The sequence below is a fragment of the Chenopodium album genome, chromosome 3 (assembly GCF_948465745.1).
Source record: "Chenopodium album chromosome 3, dcCheAlbu1.1, whole genome shotgun sequence".
Taxonomy (NCBI): domain Eukaryota; kingdom Viridiplantae; phylum Streptophyta; class Magnoliopsida; order Caryophyllales; family Amaranthaceae; genus Chenopodium; species Chenopodium album.
This window is the reverse complement of record NC_137836.1, coordinates 79,645,034-79,663,948: the sequence shown is the minus strand read 5'-3', so window position 1 is coordinate 79,663,948 and position 18,915 is coordinate 79,645,034. Positions and strand designations below refer to the sequence as shown.

Here is an 18,915-nt window from a genome sequence, read left to right as displayed (position 1 = left end):
AATTTTATGAACAAACTCAATTATTATTATGTATGGAGTATTATAGAGTCCCTCTCACGCTTCTCCATATAAATCATTTCCTTTAATTTATTTGTCTTAATTATTTGAGTTTAAGTAATTGGACATTGGGCACGAAGCTTCCGTGAACTATCTAGTGTGATTCTTATTATGTCCATATTCCTATGGTTAAGGCTTTCACCTTTCAAAGATGCTACACCTTCAAATTCCAAAATAGGGAAGTTTACAAGCAAAAGTTTTCTACGCTAGCTTGAAACTTGTAACTTTGGGAAGACACGTTTAAACCCCATCTCCATTTAATAATCACATAAGCAAGTACTAATTAGATCTTACATCAATAAAGTGTTGACTCACTTGGTAATTATACACTCTTATCTTTCAAAGCTCAGAGGTCTAGGGTTCGAATCCTATCAAGTGAATGTACTTAAGGGTAGGGATTCCCTTACCCTCCCCTATACTCTCAAGTACCTGATTCGCAAATACCTGCCTAAAAAAAATCGTGAGGGTTGATGTGTGATCATGAACCCTCATTTACCTTTTTTTTTTCCCCCAAAAAAATTACTAAATAAGGCCAATAAGGGTGCATGTTAAATATAACCTCTCCAACATCAAAAGAAGATGTCAAGTTAAGTTTAGAAGATTTCAAATTGAATCCGGATCACAGTTCATTAAAAGAGAGTTATTTTTATTGTACTATATCAATTTATGTTTGACCATCTTTAACACCCTTTGATCCTTTATACTCCGTGTTTTTCCCACTTTATACATATCAAAAAAAAAAAAAAACATTAATCCACTTATTTCACGTCCGATTTATGTCCTATATATTAAATCAATTCTCATCAATTACCATATAATTTATACAAAATACTTCATGTGATATCCCTCAAAATAGCAAACAAAAAAATCAACAGCACAATAAAACAAGGCAAAGCTACCTCTCAAAATAATGTGAATCTAACCTGTCAAGAACTCAAGATCCAAATCCCTCCATCCTCTTTTCCAGAATCTCCACAACTATAATAAGTAATCCACTCATTTCATCCACCAAATAAAATTTTAAAAAAATATCGACATGGCTACTTTCTCTCTCATCTTTTTCCTTTGTTTCTCTCTCTTCATATCCCTCACCCAATCAAAGTCCACCTACATAGTCCACGTGTCAAACTCCCATAAGCCCACCACCTTCTCTTCCCCAAAAGACTGGTACTCCTCAATCCTCCACTCTCTCTCCTCCTCCACCACCACCACCCCACCACACCTACTCTACTCCTATTCTCACTCCTCAACGGGCTTCGCGGCCCATCTCTCCGAGACCCAAGCGGCCCACCTCCGCCGCCACCCCGCCGTCCTATCCATTACCCCTGATCGGGCCCACCAGATCCACACCACTCGCACTCCTCACTTCTTGGGCCTCCACGATGAATCTGGGCTCTGGCCCAATTCTGATTACGCCTCTGACGTCATCATCGGGGTGTTGGATACCGGTATTTGGCCTGAGCTTCCTAGCTTCTCCGATGATGGGTATGATCACGTGCCTTCCACGTGGAAGGGTTCCTGCGATGTGGGGCCCGAATTTCCCGCCGGTTCTTGTAATCGGAAAATTATCGGTGCTCGTGCTTTCTATAAAGGGTATGTTTGTTTTTTTTTTTTTTTATACTGTTAGAAAATTTTATTGGATCAAACATCAAAGCATTGACTTTTTTTTTTCTTGATTTTATTGTGCTTGAATTTATACTTGATTTTATAATTTAATTCTTTAATTTTTGGCAGATTATTTATTCAAAACTATACTGTCATAGTGTCATATGATTATGAATTATATGTAAAATTTATTCTTGCAATTTTATCAGGTTGTAATTTGGTTTCTGATCACCATTGATCAATGTTATTCATATTTTTTTAAAACAATCAATTTTTGCTTCTTATTATAATATCATATGCTTAATTAGTGTTTTTAATGTTAAGGACAACATATACCATATCCTTAATCATATTTATTAATTAGTGCTATTTATGTTTAGCTAATGAGTAACTTTTCTATTTTAGCTTCTTATTATTTATTTTGATGCAAATTTTAGCTTCTTATTATTGTTATTACGACAAATATACCATTTCCTTAGTTATATGCTCCATTAATTTGAAATATTAGTAATAGCTTGAACATTGATAAGGATATTTATAACCACTGGGTAGGTATGAGGCGTCCAAAGGACCGATGAATGAGACAAAAGAGTCAAAATCACCTCGAGACACTGAGGGGCATGGTACTCATACAGCCTCAACAGCTGCTGGATCAGTGGTTCCGAATGCAGGACTATTCGAGTATGCTCGAGGGGAGGCTCGAGGAATGGCAATCAAGGCTCGCATTGCTGCCTACAAGATCTGTTGGAAGACTGGCTGCTATGATTCTGACATTTTGGCTGCCATGGACCAGGCTATTGAGGATGGAGTCCATGTGATTTCGCTTTCTGTTGGATCTTCAGGGTTGGCTCCTAACTTTGATGATGATAGCATTGCTATTGGTGCACTACATGCTGCCCAAAGTGGGGTTGTGGTGTCTTGTTCAGCTGGGAATTCTGGGCCTAATCCTTTTACTGCAACGAATATTGCACCGTGGATTTTGACTGTTGGAGCATCAACCATTGATAGGGATTTCCCCGCGGATGTAGTGTTGGGTGATGGGAGGAGTTTTAAGGGAGTGTCTTTGTATTATGGAGATGGTTTGAATGACAGTGTCAATTTGGAGTTGGTTAGAGGTGAAGATTGTGGCAGTAGACTTTGCAAAGCAGGTACTTCTTATTCCTTTCTGGCTGTTTTTGGATTCTGTTGTTTGAATGTTTGGTTCTTATTATTCACATTATTGTTAGGTATACCTTGTTTAAATGAAACAGTGCAAGATCTTTAACAGAACCAAGCTAAACATGATATCTATGCTGTCTTTTCACATACTTCCATTCATAAATTTTGAGTGTACACGGCTAAGATGTTCTTTGCTGAATGCGATTTGATGGAATAGATATTATTGAGGAATTATAAGCCAAAATTTTGGTTGAATGATTTTTTTTGGTAAATGTTTTGGTTGAATGGCAATGATTGGCTATGTTTTGTGAATTTCCTCAGGTGAACTTGATTCTTCAAAAGCAGCAGGAAGAATGGTTATATGTGACCGAGGAGATACTGCTCGAGTTGCCAAGGGTGATGCTGTTAAGCAAGTTGGAGGTGCTGGAATGATTCTGGCAAACACAGCTGAAAATGGTGAAGAACTAATAGCTGATTCACATCTTATCCCTGCTACTATGGTGGGTCAAACTGCTGGGGACCAAATCAGGGACTATGTTTCTTCAGCCCCTAATCCAACAGCCACAATCAGGTTCAGAGGGACTGTGATTGGCCCCTCACCTTCAGCCCCTAGAGTGGCAGCTTTCTCTAGCCGAGGACCCAGCCATCTAACACCCGAAATCCTCAAGCCTGATGTCATAGCCCCTGGTGTTAACATCTTGGCTGGTTGGACCGGGGCTTCTGCACCCACAGACTTGGAGATTGACCCAAGGAGGGTTAAATTCAATATCATCTCAGGAACTTCTATGTCATGCCCTCATGTAAGTGGGTTGGCTGCTCTGCTCCGAAACGCATATCCCAGTTGGAGTCCTGCAGCTGTGAAGTCTGCCCTTATGACCACAGCTTACTACCTTGACAACTCTGGGAAGAACATTACAGATCTTGCCACAGGAGCGCAATCTTCACCTTTTGTTCATGGATCAGGTCATGTCGACCCAAACAGGGCACTGAACCCTGGGCTAGTCTATGACATCGATACTAGTGACTACATTGCCTTTTTATGTGCCATTGGGTACGACTCAAAGAAGATTGCCATTTTCCTCAAAGAGCCAGCTACGATTGATTGTGCAGCAAAGAAGTTGTCTACCCACGGTAATCTGAATTATCCTTCATTCGCAGTTGTATTTGAATCTGGTAAGAGTGTAGCAAAATACACTAGAGTGGTGAAAAATGTTGGAAGCTCTGCTGATGCAGTTTATGAAGTTACTATTAACCCCCCACCAAATGTAGATGTCAGTGTTTCTCCTAGTAAGCTCAAATTCAGTGCTGAGAAACAAACACTATCTTATGAGATAACTTTTACAAGCACTAGTGGAACTCATCTAACTGGTGAACCAATCTTGGGAACATCAAGTTTTGGGTCGATTGAGTGGAGTGATGGAAGTCATCTTGTTAGAAGTCCCATTGCAGTGAGATGGATCGAGGGTACTCAGCAACATTTCATTGCTTCAATTTGAGTTAAGCTCTATAAAATTGCTGTATATGGTGCAGGGTATTTGCTGAACATTTGAGGTAGTTCATTCTTATGTTCAAAAGCTTTCTTCATACATGTATGCGCCTTGATGTACATTATTGAGCCTGCACCCTCCATTTCTGTACTGTAAACATTCTTTCCCTTTGTATATTGTTAGTTCTCGTTACACGTCTGATTGCTGAACTTGCTTACTGTGAAGTGTGAATTCCATCTCTGATATTTCAGAACCGGGTTTAGGTTATGCACTTTCAATTATAAGCAATGTGAAAAATTAGAATAATCTTGAAATGCTATTAACTACAAACTTTCACTCTTTTGAGTTCTTATGAGATTACATGTCTAGCAAACTGTTGAGAGTAAAATATGTCCCATTGTATAGGGAAGGAGCCACGAAAGGAACACACGTGGATGCATATTACTCCGTAGATAAGGGTTAGGAGAAGGCACCCTAATAACCTAAAACTTCACACAAGTCAATTTGGTCTGAGTTAGTAGCTAAGGTCCCTTAAAAGTGAACGGAAGGGTTAAGGAAATCCGCACCCCTAAAGTGCTCTTATTATTTGGTATAGACGACTATCATCATGATGAGAAACTCTATTTTTAAAAGCTGTTTTGAACAAACCAATTGATTGGATAGAGTCCACAATTTGCAAGACTAAGCCCAATTGGATACCACAGGCCACTTACAAAAATTAATCTACTCCGTATTAGGTTTCTTTTTTCGTGAAAATGCTAATCTTAGCCCCAAATAGGCAAATACACAATATTAAGAATTTGAAATCACTTAACGATGAGTAATTTCATTTTAGAAAATATATTTACTATTTCTTGTTTATTTATATGGCTAGCAATGAGTAACAACCCATTTGGTAGGCTGAAACGGTGATGACCGATGAACTTATAAATACAAGGAAAGTCTTAATCATAAGTTCATAACGATGCCCATGAGAATATGATATTAATTATTTATACTGTGTATGTATAATTTTACACTATGCATTCCTGTGACGTGTATTAATTCCACTGCTACTACTAATTATGTAAACAAATCATTAAAGATTTCTATTTTAACTTGATACATCAACAAGATGATGCATAAAGCTAGCTTATGTCAATGAAATTGACATATAATCTTTGTAAAATTAAATGACTTTTAATTCCAATTGTACAAGAGTACGTTTGAACATGAATAAGCCAAGAACAAATGATGTAAAAAGTGTATAAATCTATTTGGCAAAGCATATATTATAATGCAAGCTGTTAGTCTGTTACTTGTTACTTTAACGATTAAAAATGCAAATAATAAAGAAATTTTAGATATTTTAAAATGATTTGTAATTTGTAGCAGATAAGATAAGACTTGGACACGTGAGGTACCACAATTCAAGTTGCGAAAAGAATTAAAACTCCACTACCTTTTTTTTATTTTCTTTAAAGCTTCTTTAAATGATTATTTTCTTAAGAAAAAGGGGAATTTAGTTTATTTGTTTGGTCATATTCGATATGTTCTTACAATTAAATACAAGTTGGCATGGTATCATTCGTATCAATCATTGATCGTTAATCTAATCACTCTTAATGATGGGAGAAAATAATGTACACAAATAATCAAAAGAATGATAACAACATGCAATAATAATGCTTTTAAACAAAAAAATTATTGTGTGAACGATTTTAGCCGTTAAGATATTATATGGTGTGCTCTTTTTATTTAGGCTTACATTACTTGGGTAGTGGGTGATTGACCATGAATAATCTTACTCTAATACTCTATACACATATACTATTTATTAAAACTTGGTGTTAGAGACAACGAGAACCTCATAAATCGTAATTATTTTAAATACAATGGTGTTGTTAGTAATTTTGGATGAAGAGAGTATATATAATTATACAAACCACAAATAATTTTTTAGTCTTTTTCTCATACTTTGTATTATTTTCTGAATATAGTCTTCGATCCATGCAATGAGCGCTAATTTATGAAATCACGTTGATAATATTAAGTGACCCTAGACAAGACTAGTCTTAATTAGTTTGATTTGACTAAGCAAAAAACAGTGACCTAAATAATAATCAATGAATTAAAACATAGATTTGTGGCTGAATTGAAGACTTATGATTGAATTATAATAGTGGTTAAATCAATCATATTGATTAGGTAAACTACTTGCTGGTGAAGGCAAAGATGAAAACAACTTGTACCGTTGTTGTTTTAACTTGCGGCTTGAAGTGATTTATATATTTTGTTTTTTTCTTCGCAAAAAAACAGTCATTTTCATGGAAATCGACAAAATCAGAATAAGTCCATTATAAGAGAACTGCTTTTAAATTCACATTGTTATTATCCCCTAAAATGAAGTTAATTAACATAAGAAATTTTGGCCTTTTGGGAGTATTGAACTATTAATCAAGGAATATATATAGTCAATTATATATACTAGTAACATAATATGTGAAAAGTTCTTAGTGTGTTAGTAGATTAGTGTGTTTGTGTGTGCATTTTCTTGTATTGTTACGGTGTATTATAATATATTACATAAAAACATTAGATTTGAATAATTGTCAACGGATTATATATTAAGTATGGGTGAAATAAAAATCCTTTAATTTAAAGTACTTGATGAAAAGTGTCAAAAACAAACATCATTAGAAGAAAAATGAGCTAAGGATTGTCTCAAAAGTGGTAGAGACACGGGAAATCAAAACTCGTGAAGGGATAATGGGAGAATCACTATATATAAAGTTGAATTGTACACTAAACTTTTGGAAATATCGTGTTCAATGCAATCATGTTCTCAAAACCAATTTATAGACTGAGACGTGAAAATGAATGGTTCAAGTATACTGTATATGTACTTCCTCGGATCCATTTTTTTCTACTTGAATTGACTTTAACTTTACTTTTAAAATTTGTATATTCTCTAAGTCGTTAGTGACTACTTTTTTACTAATATAAATATTTAAGTATGATCTTAAAAATTGTCTCATTTAAAATATAGATATAGAATATATTTACTTATTAAGAATTAAAGATTAAATTGACCAAAAAATATACATTTAATAAAATAATTTAACAATTGTGAAAACAATATAGTTAAATTAAATAAATAAAAACAGAGAAAGTATACAACGCACCACTACAGGTAACTTAACAATTATTAGGGGTTGTATTGTTTTGTACAAGTGTTGTATATATATGTTGAAAGAGAAACCTCGTGAGCATTAAATCATTAATTCTCCCTTTTTTCCCTTAAGTGATTATTGACTATATATATAGCCTATAAAAGTATCTACTTTTATATTATAATCAATGGTATCTTCAGTCTGATACGTTTGACTTAGAAGCAATGAACAAAGCTCAAGTCTTAGTCGCAAAAGTGGTTGCTTTTGGAGCTTGGAATTATCTGCTCAATGCAAAGCACATTATATTTTGTTCATGTTATCTTTGCCAGTTTCTTGTCATTCTCGGATCCTGGATTGACCCATTCAACTTGCATGTTCTCCTTACTATTTAAGTAGAAATTAGAGACGTAAAATTGAACATGTATAAGTGTAAATAAGAGTTAGGGTTTGTCCTGATTTAGTGAACTAATTAAACTGAATTGGAGCTGAACTGAACAGAATTGTTTATGAGAGAAGGAAATTAGGAACTGATTAGAACTGAACTGAACTGAATTGAAATTAAGCTGAAGAGAACAGGCTCTTAGTAATATGAATATGACTTGCGTTAGGCATTATTAGCTATTTAGGGCCTGTTCTGTTCCGTTGAAATTCAGTTCAGTTCAGTTCAGTTCAGCTCTTAATTTATAATAATAATAATAATAATAATAATAATAATAATAATAATAATATTACTATTATTATTATTATTATTATTATTATTATTATTATTATTATTATTATTATTATTATTATTATTATTATTATTATTATTATTATTATTAACAACAACAACAACAACAACAACAACAACAACAATAATAATAATAATAATAATTAATAATAATAATAATAATAACAATAACAATAATAATTGAAATAATAATACTAATAATAATAATCAATAAATAATAATAATAATCATCAATAAATAATAATAATAATAATAATAATAATAATAAATAGTATATGTGTTTAAAATGTTTAGAGGTTTCAAGTTTTTAATATATTTTCCATACATTTTATAATATATTTTCCATACATTTTATAATTATAATTATATAGTATATTTTTCGTAAATATTTTAATATGTACATTTGTATATACACATATGTATAGTAATAAATAATCAATAAATAATCAAAGATCACTAATCCGTAGTTAAAAATCACTAATTAATAAGTTCAGTTCAGTATATACACATATGTATAGTAATAAATAATCAATAAATAATCAAAGATCACTAATCCGTAGTTAAAAATCACTAATTAATAAGTTCAGTTCAGCTCAGTTCAGTTCAGTTCAGTTCAGCTGAGTTCAGTCAATCGGAGCAGGCCCTTAATCAGTTGTGTGCAGTGATCCTTTTATTTTAATCTAATATTATTTGTATTTTGTTTTATAAATTTTTATACTCTTTTTCAATTCGTTCATGTTGTGCTTATGTGTGTGTTTTGTTGGAGCATTAGGCATAGGTCAAATATTCCACATGCCTAGTAGCAGCTATATTGGGGTGCTAGGCTCAAGGTATCAATTGATTGTGATTAGTGCTCAACATTAACATCTCAAAGCTAAGCTCTATGGAATTGGGAGCAATGGAGCATGCCATAGCATGCCGCGCTACTATAGGGTATATTCTTTAGCCTTCATATGAGGAAATGTACATTGACATGGGACGGCACACCACACAAATATATAAATAACGAACCTCTCGAGTATCTGCTTCAAGTTATGTTTTCTATCATATCTACGTTACAATTTATAAACTTCTCCTGGTAGTCTGGTACAAGCACATACTATTAATAGAGGGAGCCGTAGTTAATCTCCGAGATTAACATTCCAAGTTAATCCCCTCTCACAACTTTATGCATTTGTTTTCGTGCCACTTTACTATTTCACTTTTATTATTTAAAAAATAAAAGTAAAACAATATATTGTGAGAAGAGATTAACTTTTCATGTCAATCTCAGAGCTCCCCTATTAATATCCAGTCACTGTTATTTTCAAATTTTTCCTCATATTTAACCACATGTTAGCCTGCAAATTTGCCTGTTTTTTCACTATGCATCATTTGAGATAAAATCCAAACGAACAGTAAGATGAAACAGAAGTAGTGATTCTTTTGAAGGTAATCGAACATAAACATGTTGAGAATTGTCTTAGAGATCGACAAACTAACACACATATGTGGTAAATGGACCAATATCTAGAGCTAAGAGTTGAATTGTCTTGAATCACAAGTATTGATCACAATACCTCTGGCTTTTTTATGTCTCTAGCCAAGACAACATCTGGGACTCACAATTTCTGTATTAAATGACTTGAAACATCTGATAATTGCTTCACTATCTACAAACTATGTAGGAAACACATGCTCCAGGTACCTATTCACCTTAATTTTCATCCCCACCACCTGAGTTTTACTTGACTACGTTTCCTTAGGGTAGAACAAACAACCAATTTTTGGCCAAAGTTGAAATATGTATGGACCATGGTGATTGATACAAAATGATTACACTTGTCGTCTTTTGCGTTGTTTGATACTCTCTCATTTCCTATATTACTATCCATTGTTAAAATTATGTATGAGTAGCGTAAAACTATTGAATAATATAGTGTTGATTGATATTTTAAATGAAAAAATTGTTCAAATTCATCGTTATATAAATGATACTACTTAGACAATAAGTACTTTTAGTAATAGTTGATCAAGTTCAATTAGATTTAACAAGTTCATTTCAGATAAGTTTAAGTTACAATATATCTTTTTTGAAGTATATAATCAATAAACATATATCAAGCTTCTATTTCATTCATTTTTTTACTGGCATTTTGAGGTTTTTTCACTTTTACCTAGGGCAAATGAAAATGCATTACTTGTGAAATTATCAGTAATTTTCTAATTTTGTTTTGATAATTTCAAAAGGAAATCAACAAATTTAGCCGGCACCTTAATATTTTAAATATAAGGAAATAAAAAAGAAATATTTTCATTTGCTCTTCAAAATTTCAGTGCATTCAAAGGCCATATTTCACATTTGATTAGTATTGCATAAATTTATCCACTGGCTTCAATATAGGATGAAACGTCAAGAAGCCTACATCTAAGATATTATTGATTTGATGTATTGATTCAACTAATTTTCTTAATTACTCCATATTAATTATCATTCCTTAACAATAAATTACAATCTTTTTGATCCGTCCGAAAATTATACTTCACGTTACATATACTGATTTACATATGTTAGTACTAGCATGATGATGTATTACGGAGTAGTAGTATGGATGTCAAATTTTTCATATTTTAACCTGTTTCCTATCCTAACAATCAAATGTGACGTTATTTATAATTGTTTACTTTTTAAGATAAGAAGATAGACTTTGATCGGACTTGGATCCTCAATTTTGTCCGCTATTGACAAGAACAAACACTTTTTTTTTGGTTGATGGACAAGAACAAACACTTGAAAGTGAGAAAGAACAAAGAAGTATACATTGTTGCATTTTGACGAGGAACATAAAATATCTGACCTCCAAAAGCACCTTTGCAAATGTCAAGAAATTTTATTAGTGAAACTAAGGCTCAAATGCAATGTTTCTAATCTCTCCACACATACACTATCTTTTGTGACCTCATCATCATTAATTGATTCACTACACATATTTAAAACAGAGAGACCGCAGATATTTTTCATATTAAAAATAAACCAAAGATTAGATATTGTTTTGTTTACAATTATAAATTATTATATGCTCATAAAAAGCTTTAACCACCACATAGAAAATGCCAATTAAAGTGTTACCAAACCATATAAGTTATGTCACATCTTACAACTTATAATATAATAGTACATGCAAGACTTAAAAGACATGCTTCCAGCCAAAGTCACTAGCTAGTAATTTACAGGAACATCTTTCTAATATTAGCAGAGCAAAGTGGCTACCACAATGTTTGTTCCTATGTCCCTATGTCCACATTCTCCATAATGCTATCAAATTTTTGTGTTGATGTCCCTTCTATTGTCTCAACTCTCAATAAAGAACAAATAAATATCATTGTCGCGACAATGGTAGTTAGACCTCTCTGGTTACATAAGATAAAATATCAAAGTATGATAATGCGAGTAGTATGCAAGAATGAATGGTTATGAAAAGAAATCACGTGACTTGAATAAATCTTTAATTATACTTCTTAATTGTTCTTGAGCCGGTGATTAAATGAGGAGTCAATGAGATGGTTCGTTCGTTAAGAAGGGTTAAATATTAAGCTTATTACCACTCTTGTTGAAGGAGTCTTCGATGTTATGTCCAGAGCAACTCTGTAACATTGTTAGTGATTTTGAAAGCGATACCTGAAAATAGTACAGGAAACATTCATAACAGTCAGAAGAAATCAATTAATCACTTGAATCTACAGAGTAAAGACATATAGTACAAATTGATGATATATAGTGTGATCGAGATATTGATCAAACTTCAACTGTAAGCTGATTAAATCTTGGCACACAATATAGTAAAGTTAGGCTCAACATATGCCACTGAATTCGAGTTTTAGCTTTTAGCATTGAAAACAACCAGAATGTCTTTTACCAAAATATGATCAATGGAAATAAATCTATCATAAACTGGCAGAATCTAACCCCAAATTTACAACATCAAAAGTTGGAAATCTTCTTGATCAAGGGAGTTTTTTTTTCAAAAAATCAGTTTTCTTATACATTCACCAACACAAAGAACAGAATCTACACAATTAGTAATAGATGTATGATACTCACCAGTCTACTGTCATCCCATCTTTACTTGTAACAGCTCCAAGGCCCGCGACATGAGAATGAGTTCTTTGATCACCTTGTACTGCTACTGACAAAATTCCCATAAAAACAGTGAAAAGCTTGCCATATTTCATCATAGAGTCCGGCATCTTTGATTGATTGAATAAATATTTCGTCAACCTGAAGAAAACACCTTATTATATCAACCAGGAACGGACATTTATTTAATCCAATAGAAGGAAATATCTGGTTACCTGTCAAAGGATTTCCAAATAATTTCCTTCTGTAATATCACCAAGAACACAAACAGCAAGTCCTGATCCTGACAATGGATGGCGCTCTAAAAAACCCTCAGGGATATCGATAAGCTTCAGCTTCATGTCTTTCAGAAGTACACCAACAATATGATGGCTCTTAATTTTGTGAGAATGATTTCTTCCATCCTAAGAGGTATAAACTATAAAGTACAAGTCCCTCTCAATAGACACAACATAACCCATCTAAGTAATCTTTGTGACGAAAGCCTGACCTTAACAAGCCGTTGTCAACAAAAATACAGTGAACAAAGTTGCAACTAAAAGTTAACTGTGGTAGTATAAACAATGTCCCATTGATCAACCAGTTGAGATTATATTATATCATTCACAGCTACGGTACTTAAATTTATTATTACTTGTAATTGTTTTCAGCATCACAATTCCACCATACAATTGATTAGTCTTTAAACATCATTATTTTGCTCCTAAAAATTACATTCTTAATTTGGAAGAATGTCAATCATATACTTTTACTGTTTACATATTACAGTAAGATCAACCTAACTGATGTAACTACCCTTAGATGTTACTGACTTACTATACAACTAACAGAAACAACAACGTAGTACTAGTAAAGATTTTTCAATCATACTATTGGACAGAGCATCTCACTGCAGAGCAACAAATCTAGGGAGAAAAAAATCACCTTTACATGTAAAAAGGAGGGTAAAAACAACAACTACATAGTACATCATTTTCATTTAAAGCACAACTACAAGTAATAAAGCTTTAAGTCACCCCGTGTCACCACTTGTATAGTATATTCAGAGTGATTAGTAACGTGACACCTAAATCCGGATAATGAGAATATTTTCTGATTTTGCGTTTACCTCATTAGGTTGATACTGCAGGACATAAAACCCTCTAGCTAGTGGATTCTCACCTGCTGACTAACAGGAACAATTTTAAACCCATCATCAGGAGGTTTCGAAACCTCGTTACAGTGACTCATTCAAACATCCTGCTTATTCCTCTTAATTCTATTCCCAAAAAACTCTCTATTCTCATAAATCACTTCAACATTCATCTTTCCATACTCTTGTTTATCCCAACTTTAACCAAACCCCCAAGCCTCTGCACTATCAGTTGTAATCCATAACAGATACCAGAACACGAACGCCTTTTGTTTCGACTTATTCAATGAACCCGGCACATAATACCGGCGCGTCTGGCGCGTGGACTCTGTTTTAGCCACCGTCGAAACGGACGGAGAGAGGGAACGGAGAGGAGAGAAAAAGATATTGGCGGCGAAAATCAGAGAAGGTGATTTCTTAGGTTTACCTGATATTTTATTGTTTTTATTTTTTTATTTATTTTTTTTTTTTTTTTTTGAATAGCTTTTTTATATTTATTTATTTATCAAGTATGGTTCATTTTTTGTGAGAGTGTTTTGGTTCAAATTACAAAAATTCTTAGAACAACTCTGTTGAGTGTTGACAAGCAATCAGTTTGTTTTTTTTTTTTTTCAAGGGCAGGATGAGATTCCGAGATTTTTGAAAATCGGGAGGAGAACTCTGACCACTTGGCCACACGAAAATTTGTAGTTTGACTTGTCAGTTGTAGCTTGGTTGAGCATGGTTGGAGAAGTGATGGAGAACGTTGGATCACGTTAGTAATTTGATTAGGTGATTAACCTATATTCGTACTCGTATAAGATAGCGATAATGATGTTTTTCTAAAGCGGTAATGTAAAATGTGTCCTATTGGATTAGTATTGTCATGAATTTGATTTGACGCATTTTAATAGGTTAAACCCCTTGAAAGCAGGGAAGATTTACACGTTGATAATCTTTCCTTTTTTAGGGTATTTCAATCCGAATAATTATCCCTCCTCTCCTCTCGCTTTTTATAATAGTTTTGCTTTTCTTTTATGAATTATTAACTTTCTATAGGACTAGTGAGGAATGAGGATGATATAATATAGGAGTAATTTCAGGATCACTATTAATTCAAATTTTTTTTAACCATTGACACCAAGTAGTGATGAGTAATTTTTTTTTATATTTATTTATTTTAGGACTATATTTACTAACATTAATTAGCTCTTTGTGTTTTTCTCAAAGACATATTTTTAGATACCCTAATTGGCTAATTGCTAGATGACGTATATAGCTACATTCAATGTATTAAAATCGCGATTCAGATCGTAGAATCGTACGATTCTACGATCCTAATCCACCTAAACGATGTAAATCGCTGGTAGAATCGTTATGTTGTAGAATCGCTCATAGAATCGGTAGAACCGGTTAGAATCGGTGGAATCGGTACCGATTCTACAATTCTATACCGATTCTACTCCTGCAAAAAACCTGATTTTTGGAAACCCATAACTTTTGATTCCGAAGTCGGAATTAGGCTTATAATATATCATTGGAAAGCTCTTGAAGTCTAATTTCTGATAAAATTGGTTTCGTATCTATATTATTTATATATTTTATGTTATAGAGTAAAGAGTGTAAGGGTGTCGTAATTGAACCTAACTTTAGTCAATGACTTACATATTATTCAATCTAAATCATAATAAAGCTTATGAAACATCAATTTAAATAGCTTTTAAGAATCTATCCAACCATTTAAATTTTATGGGCATAAGAATGTATTCATGAGTCTCATGCACTCAACTTTGGGCATATAAAAAACACTTTTATAACATGAGTTTGTTGTAGTTGTCATTCTTTAGCTATCTCGTTAAATGAACTAACTTGACACTTAGTTTTCTATCTTTATTGGATATTTTTTATTATGCATGGGTCTAGGGAAAATAACTTTACGAGTCAACAACATTATTTTTTTTCATAATTTAACAACAACTGTCGTGTACTCTCATGGTTAAGAATGTGTACCAATAATCTGACTTTATAGTTTATAGTGTATTGTTTGAGTTATGCGCGTGCAAAATTACTTTAAAAACTATTTTTATGTTTGTATGTCAATATTATGTTATTAACAATATATATTATTATCATTCTCACTGCTATAAAATTATGTATGTAGTCATTTGTTACATTTTGAAGCCCAATTTTACATTTTGGTAGAATCGTACGATTCTACGATTCGATTTTACCGATTCGATTCTACCCCACTCACCGATTCAAAGTAGAATCCCGATTCTAATAACTTTGGCTACATTATACCACAACGGTTTTTATCGATAGTTAGTACAATAGCTAACAACTATTAGAAATATCAAACAATTAACAACTAACCGCTACCATATCAACCATTTAATTTCGTTGAATTAAACTCTGAACATGTGTCACTAAATTATGGAAAATTAATTATCGACAAACGTACTATTCCTTTAACAACAAATTTCGATTGCTCGGCACCAACTAAACCCTAATAAACAAGACGATGTTCCATGGAAAAAAATAAATAACATTTAAAATCCAACTTCCAATTGATGAATGAGCCAAATTTCTCCAAATGCAGAGCAAGTTCTAGAACCAGAATTCATTTTATTACATACTTAAAATATTTATAGATATGTACACAAAATTGCATAAACCAAACTAGACTACTTGGGGGAGGGTGTAACGCTAATGCTAGTTAAGGCAAATGTACTATTTCTCCCTAAGCAAACGATAACTTCTAAGTCCCTCTTTTCATCATCTTTACCATTTTTATATCTGCTCTTTAATTGTTTCTTAGCATTCTCAATTTTCTTCCATTAGCATTCTCAATTTTGTACAATTTGACACGAAAATCACCCAACATTTCCAATGTCACACACACATTAATTTCACTTCCCAAACATCACCATCATTCCATGTTATCACATCCACCATCAATTTGCGTTGATCTTGAACCACCTAATAATAATTATTATTATCATCTCTCAAAGGTCCGCGAAGCAACTCTCGGACCTAGAGAGAATAGCCCTTCTTTGGTCAAGGGCTTCCCTAGTAGGACTCGCGGGGGTGGACCTAAGACCCCCCCGCGGGCAATCAAGGCTACGGCGCAAGATATGGCGCATGGCACTAATAAGATGGATCGTCGGATCTCCGCCAGCTGGCGGGGACGATGATCGGAAGCTCCTACAAACATTCAAGAGACGATTGAGAGCCTCCTCGGTGCTAATATGCTTCTCGGAGCGATCAACCTCGGTTTCGACAGCTTCTGAGCAAAGACCGCAAACCCATTTACCCATATACCCTTGTCGGATCCTCTCAATGTAAGCAAGGGTACATTCCTCGGTTAAACCGCAACATTCACATTTGATGAATTGTACTTCATTTTGGGCTGACGATTCTTGTTGGGTTGTTGTTACTGCCATTGGTTCGCTCATCACTGCTGACATCTTTCTAACAAACCCTGTAAAATTTTAATTTTTATCAGATCAAAAGTCAGAACTTTACAAATAAATTTATTAATAATTAAATTATAATCAAGATCTATAATTTTATCAGAAATTAAAAACAGGGTTTTTTTTTACAGATGTGTATTTAATGTTCTTATTAAAAAAAATTAAATTTTAAGAAAACCCAGATGAGAAACGTGAATTTGTATTAACAAGATTTGAAGGTAAAACAGAGGATTTCCTTCAAATGACAGCAAATTTTGATTACATTCCAAATTAAAAAAAAAATTAATGAAATTTTTAATACATTTGAAAATGGGTTTACGTTTTTTGTTCGATTATTATATTCTACTTGCAAAACAGAAATTGAGAAAAAGACAGAGCAATTTACCTGCACGAGGAAAAGTTGATCAAATTTGTCAAAGTTGTTAGAATTTCTGAAAAAAAAGTGGCGGAATTTTTTGGGTTTGGCGTGAAAAGTGTGTAAAAAAAGGGGGGAAAATGGATTAAAATGAGCTATCTTTCTTTCTCCCACTCTCCTTCAACTTTCTCTTCGTCACATAAAAAAAACTCAAACTTTGAAAACATTATAAAAACAATAATTTTTGGGAATAAAGTTTTGATCTTTATTTAAATTTTTTTTCTGGAAATCTGTCAGAAAATTGAGATCTCTCTTCAATTTCAATCAATTCAGTAGATTACTTTCTTGGGGATGATTGGAGAGAGAAATCATAAAACAGAGTCACATAAATTTTACCAATTTTTTTCTTTAAATAAATAAAGATGTAATTTTTATTATTATTTTTTTTTTTGCTTGAAATTGGAGATTAATTTCCTCCACCACAAATTTCTCCACTTACAAAGTAGGGTGTTTGGAGAATTTTTAGAGAGAGAAACTAGAGAGAGAAAGAGGGAGGTAGAAGAGGAGGGGGGAGATAATTATGGGGGATGTTTGGGTTTTTATTGAGGAAGAAAAAGGGGGTCCAATCATTGAAGTTGAGGAAATAAAATTAAATTAAAAAAAATAAGGTTACCAAAAATAAAATTATACGGAATATATGAAAAAGAATAAAATAAATCTACATCAGCATCTATGCTGGCATGAAATTTTGGCCGTTGATTAAGTGGACTGCCAGCTGTGCATTATGGTATATAGGAATTTCATTCCTTCTAAAAAAAATTATTTTCTATAATTTGTAAATAATGATTTTATTGTGATTTTCTTTTGCCAATATTTTGTCTCTAGTTGTATGCTGAGTTGGAATGTAAATTGTATGGTGGGAATTTTTATAAATAAAAAAATTGGAAGTGGGAATAGTAGGAGAGCTTGTGAAAATCTTAACAAGAAGTATCTTAGTGAATGGATGTCAACTTACTAGAGACAAAAACAATTTGAAAATTAGGATAGAATGTTATCGGTGCTTACATATTTGTGTAAAATGATATGGCGTAAACTATTTTCAAAATAATTAGTCCACGATAAAAAGTTAGATCAAAATAATTAGTCCACGAGAAAAAGTTAGATAATAATACGAGTAATAATAACAAAACAAAAAAAAAAAAATGTCGCGGTCCCTAATACCAAGGGCTCCCCATACCTAGTTAGCATGTAATGTAATTATGTAATCTCTCATTTTAGCTAGTTAAACTTCTAAAAAGTGAAGTAGTGCTTGATGAATGTAAGAAAGGTGCATGGTATTTTGGGTGTGCAATGCCTTTTTAGCCTTACTATGTCATTTTTTGTTATAAAGATCCTTCGTTCTAGGATTTAATTTTAAGCCTTTGTTATAATAACCTTAAAGGCTTAAACTAGTCATGGTAAGGGACGGTGGTGTGGGAAATTTTGAATAGCTTAAATTTTTTTTTTTTTTTTTTTTTTTTTGACAAGGAATAGCTTAATTAAAACATGCTATGTTGAACATCCACGAAATCATTGAAATGTACCTATAATGCACAAATAAGATGCAGATTTAAATTTTTGAGCGATTTATATTCCACATATCAAAGTCAAAATATGTTTATAGTATACAA

General features: G+C 32.9%; 1 protein-coding gene and 2 long non-coding RNA genes across 3 annotated transcripts; 1 reads left to right on the top strand and 2 right to left on the bottom strand.

The window, feature by feature from the left end:
• Window positions 1-936: 936 nt before the first annotated feature.
• On the top strand, window positions 937-4,516 carry LOC145624390 (subtilisin-like protease SBT1.4). The gene is made up of 3 exons (XM_081677417.1): window positions 937-1,650; window positions 2,215-2,810; window positions 3,142-4,516. Exons 1-3 carry the CDS (start codon window positions 1,094-1,096, stop codon window positions 4,314-4,316), a joined length of 2,328 nt encoding a protein of 775 aa, XP_081533543.1. The 5' UTR covers window positions 937-1,093; the 3' UTR covers window positions 4,317-4,516.
• Window positions 4,517-11,260: 6,744 nt separating this feature from the next.
• LOC145618615 (uncharacterized) lies at window positions 11,261-12,428 on the bottom strand. The gene is made up of 2 exons (XR_014107955.1): window positions 12,271-12,428; window positions 11,261-11,847 (listed from the first exon to the last, which is right to left on the bottom strand). It is a non-coding gene; the product is annotated as an uncharacterized LOC145618615 (long non-coding RNA).
• Window positions 12,429-15,941: 3,513 nt separating this feature from the next.
• Window positions 15,942-17,955, bottom strand: LOC145618609 (uncharacterized). Its single transcript, XR_014107953.1, has 2 exons — window positions 17,276-17,955; window positions 15,942-16,898 (listed from the first exon to the last, which is right to left on the bottom strand). It is a non-coding gene; the product is annotated as an uncharacterized LOC145618609 (long non-coding RNA).
• Window positions 17,956-18,915: the final 960 nt, after the last annotated feature.

Bases quoted from the DNA above. Each gene is read 5' to 3' on its own strand.
- LOC145624390 (XM_081677417.1), top strand. From the start codon at position 1,094: ATGGCTACTTTCTCTCTCATCTTTTTCCTTTGTTTCTCTCTCTTCATA. The intron at 1,651-2,214 runs GTATGTTTGTTT...ACCACTGGGTAG, and splicing joins GCTCGTGCTTTCTATAAAGG to GTATGAGGCGTCCAAAGGAC. The intron at 2,811-3,141 runs GTACTTCTTATT...GAATTTCCTCAG, and splicing joins CAGTAGACTTTGCAAAGCAG to GTGAACTTGATTCTTCAAAA.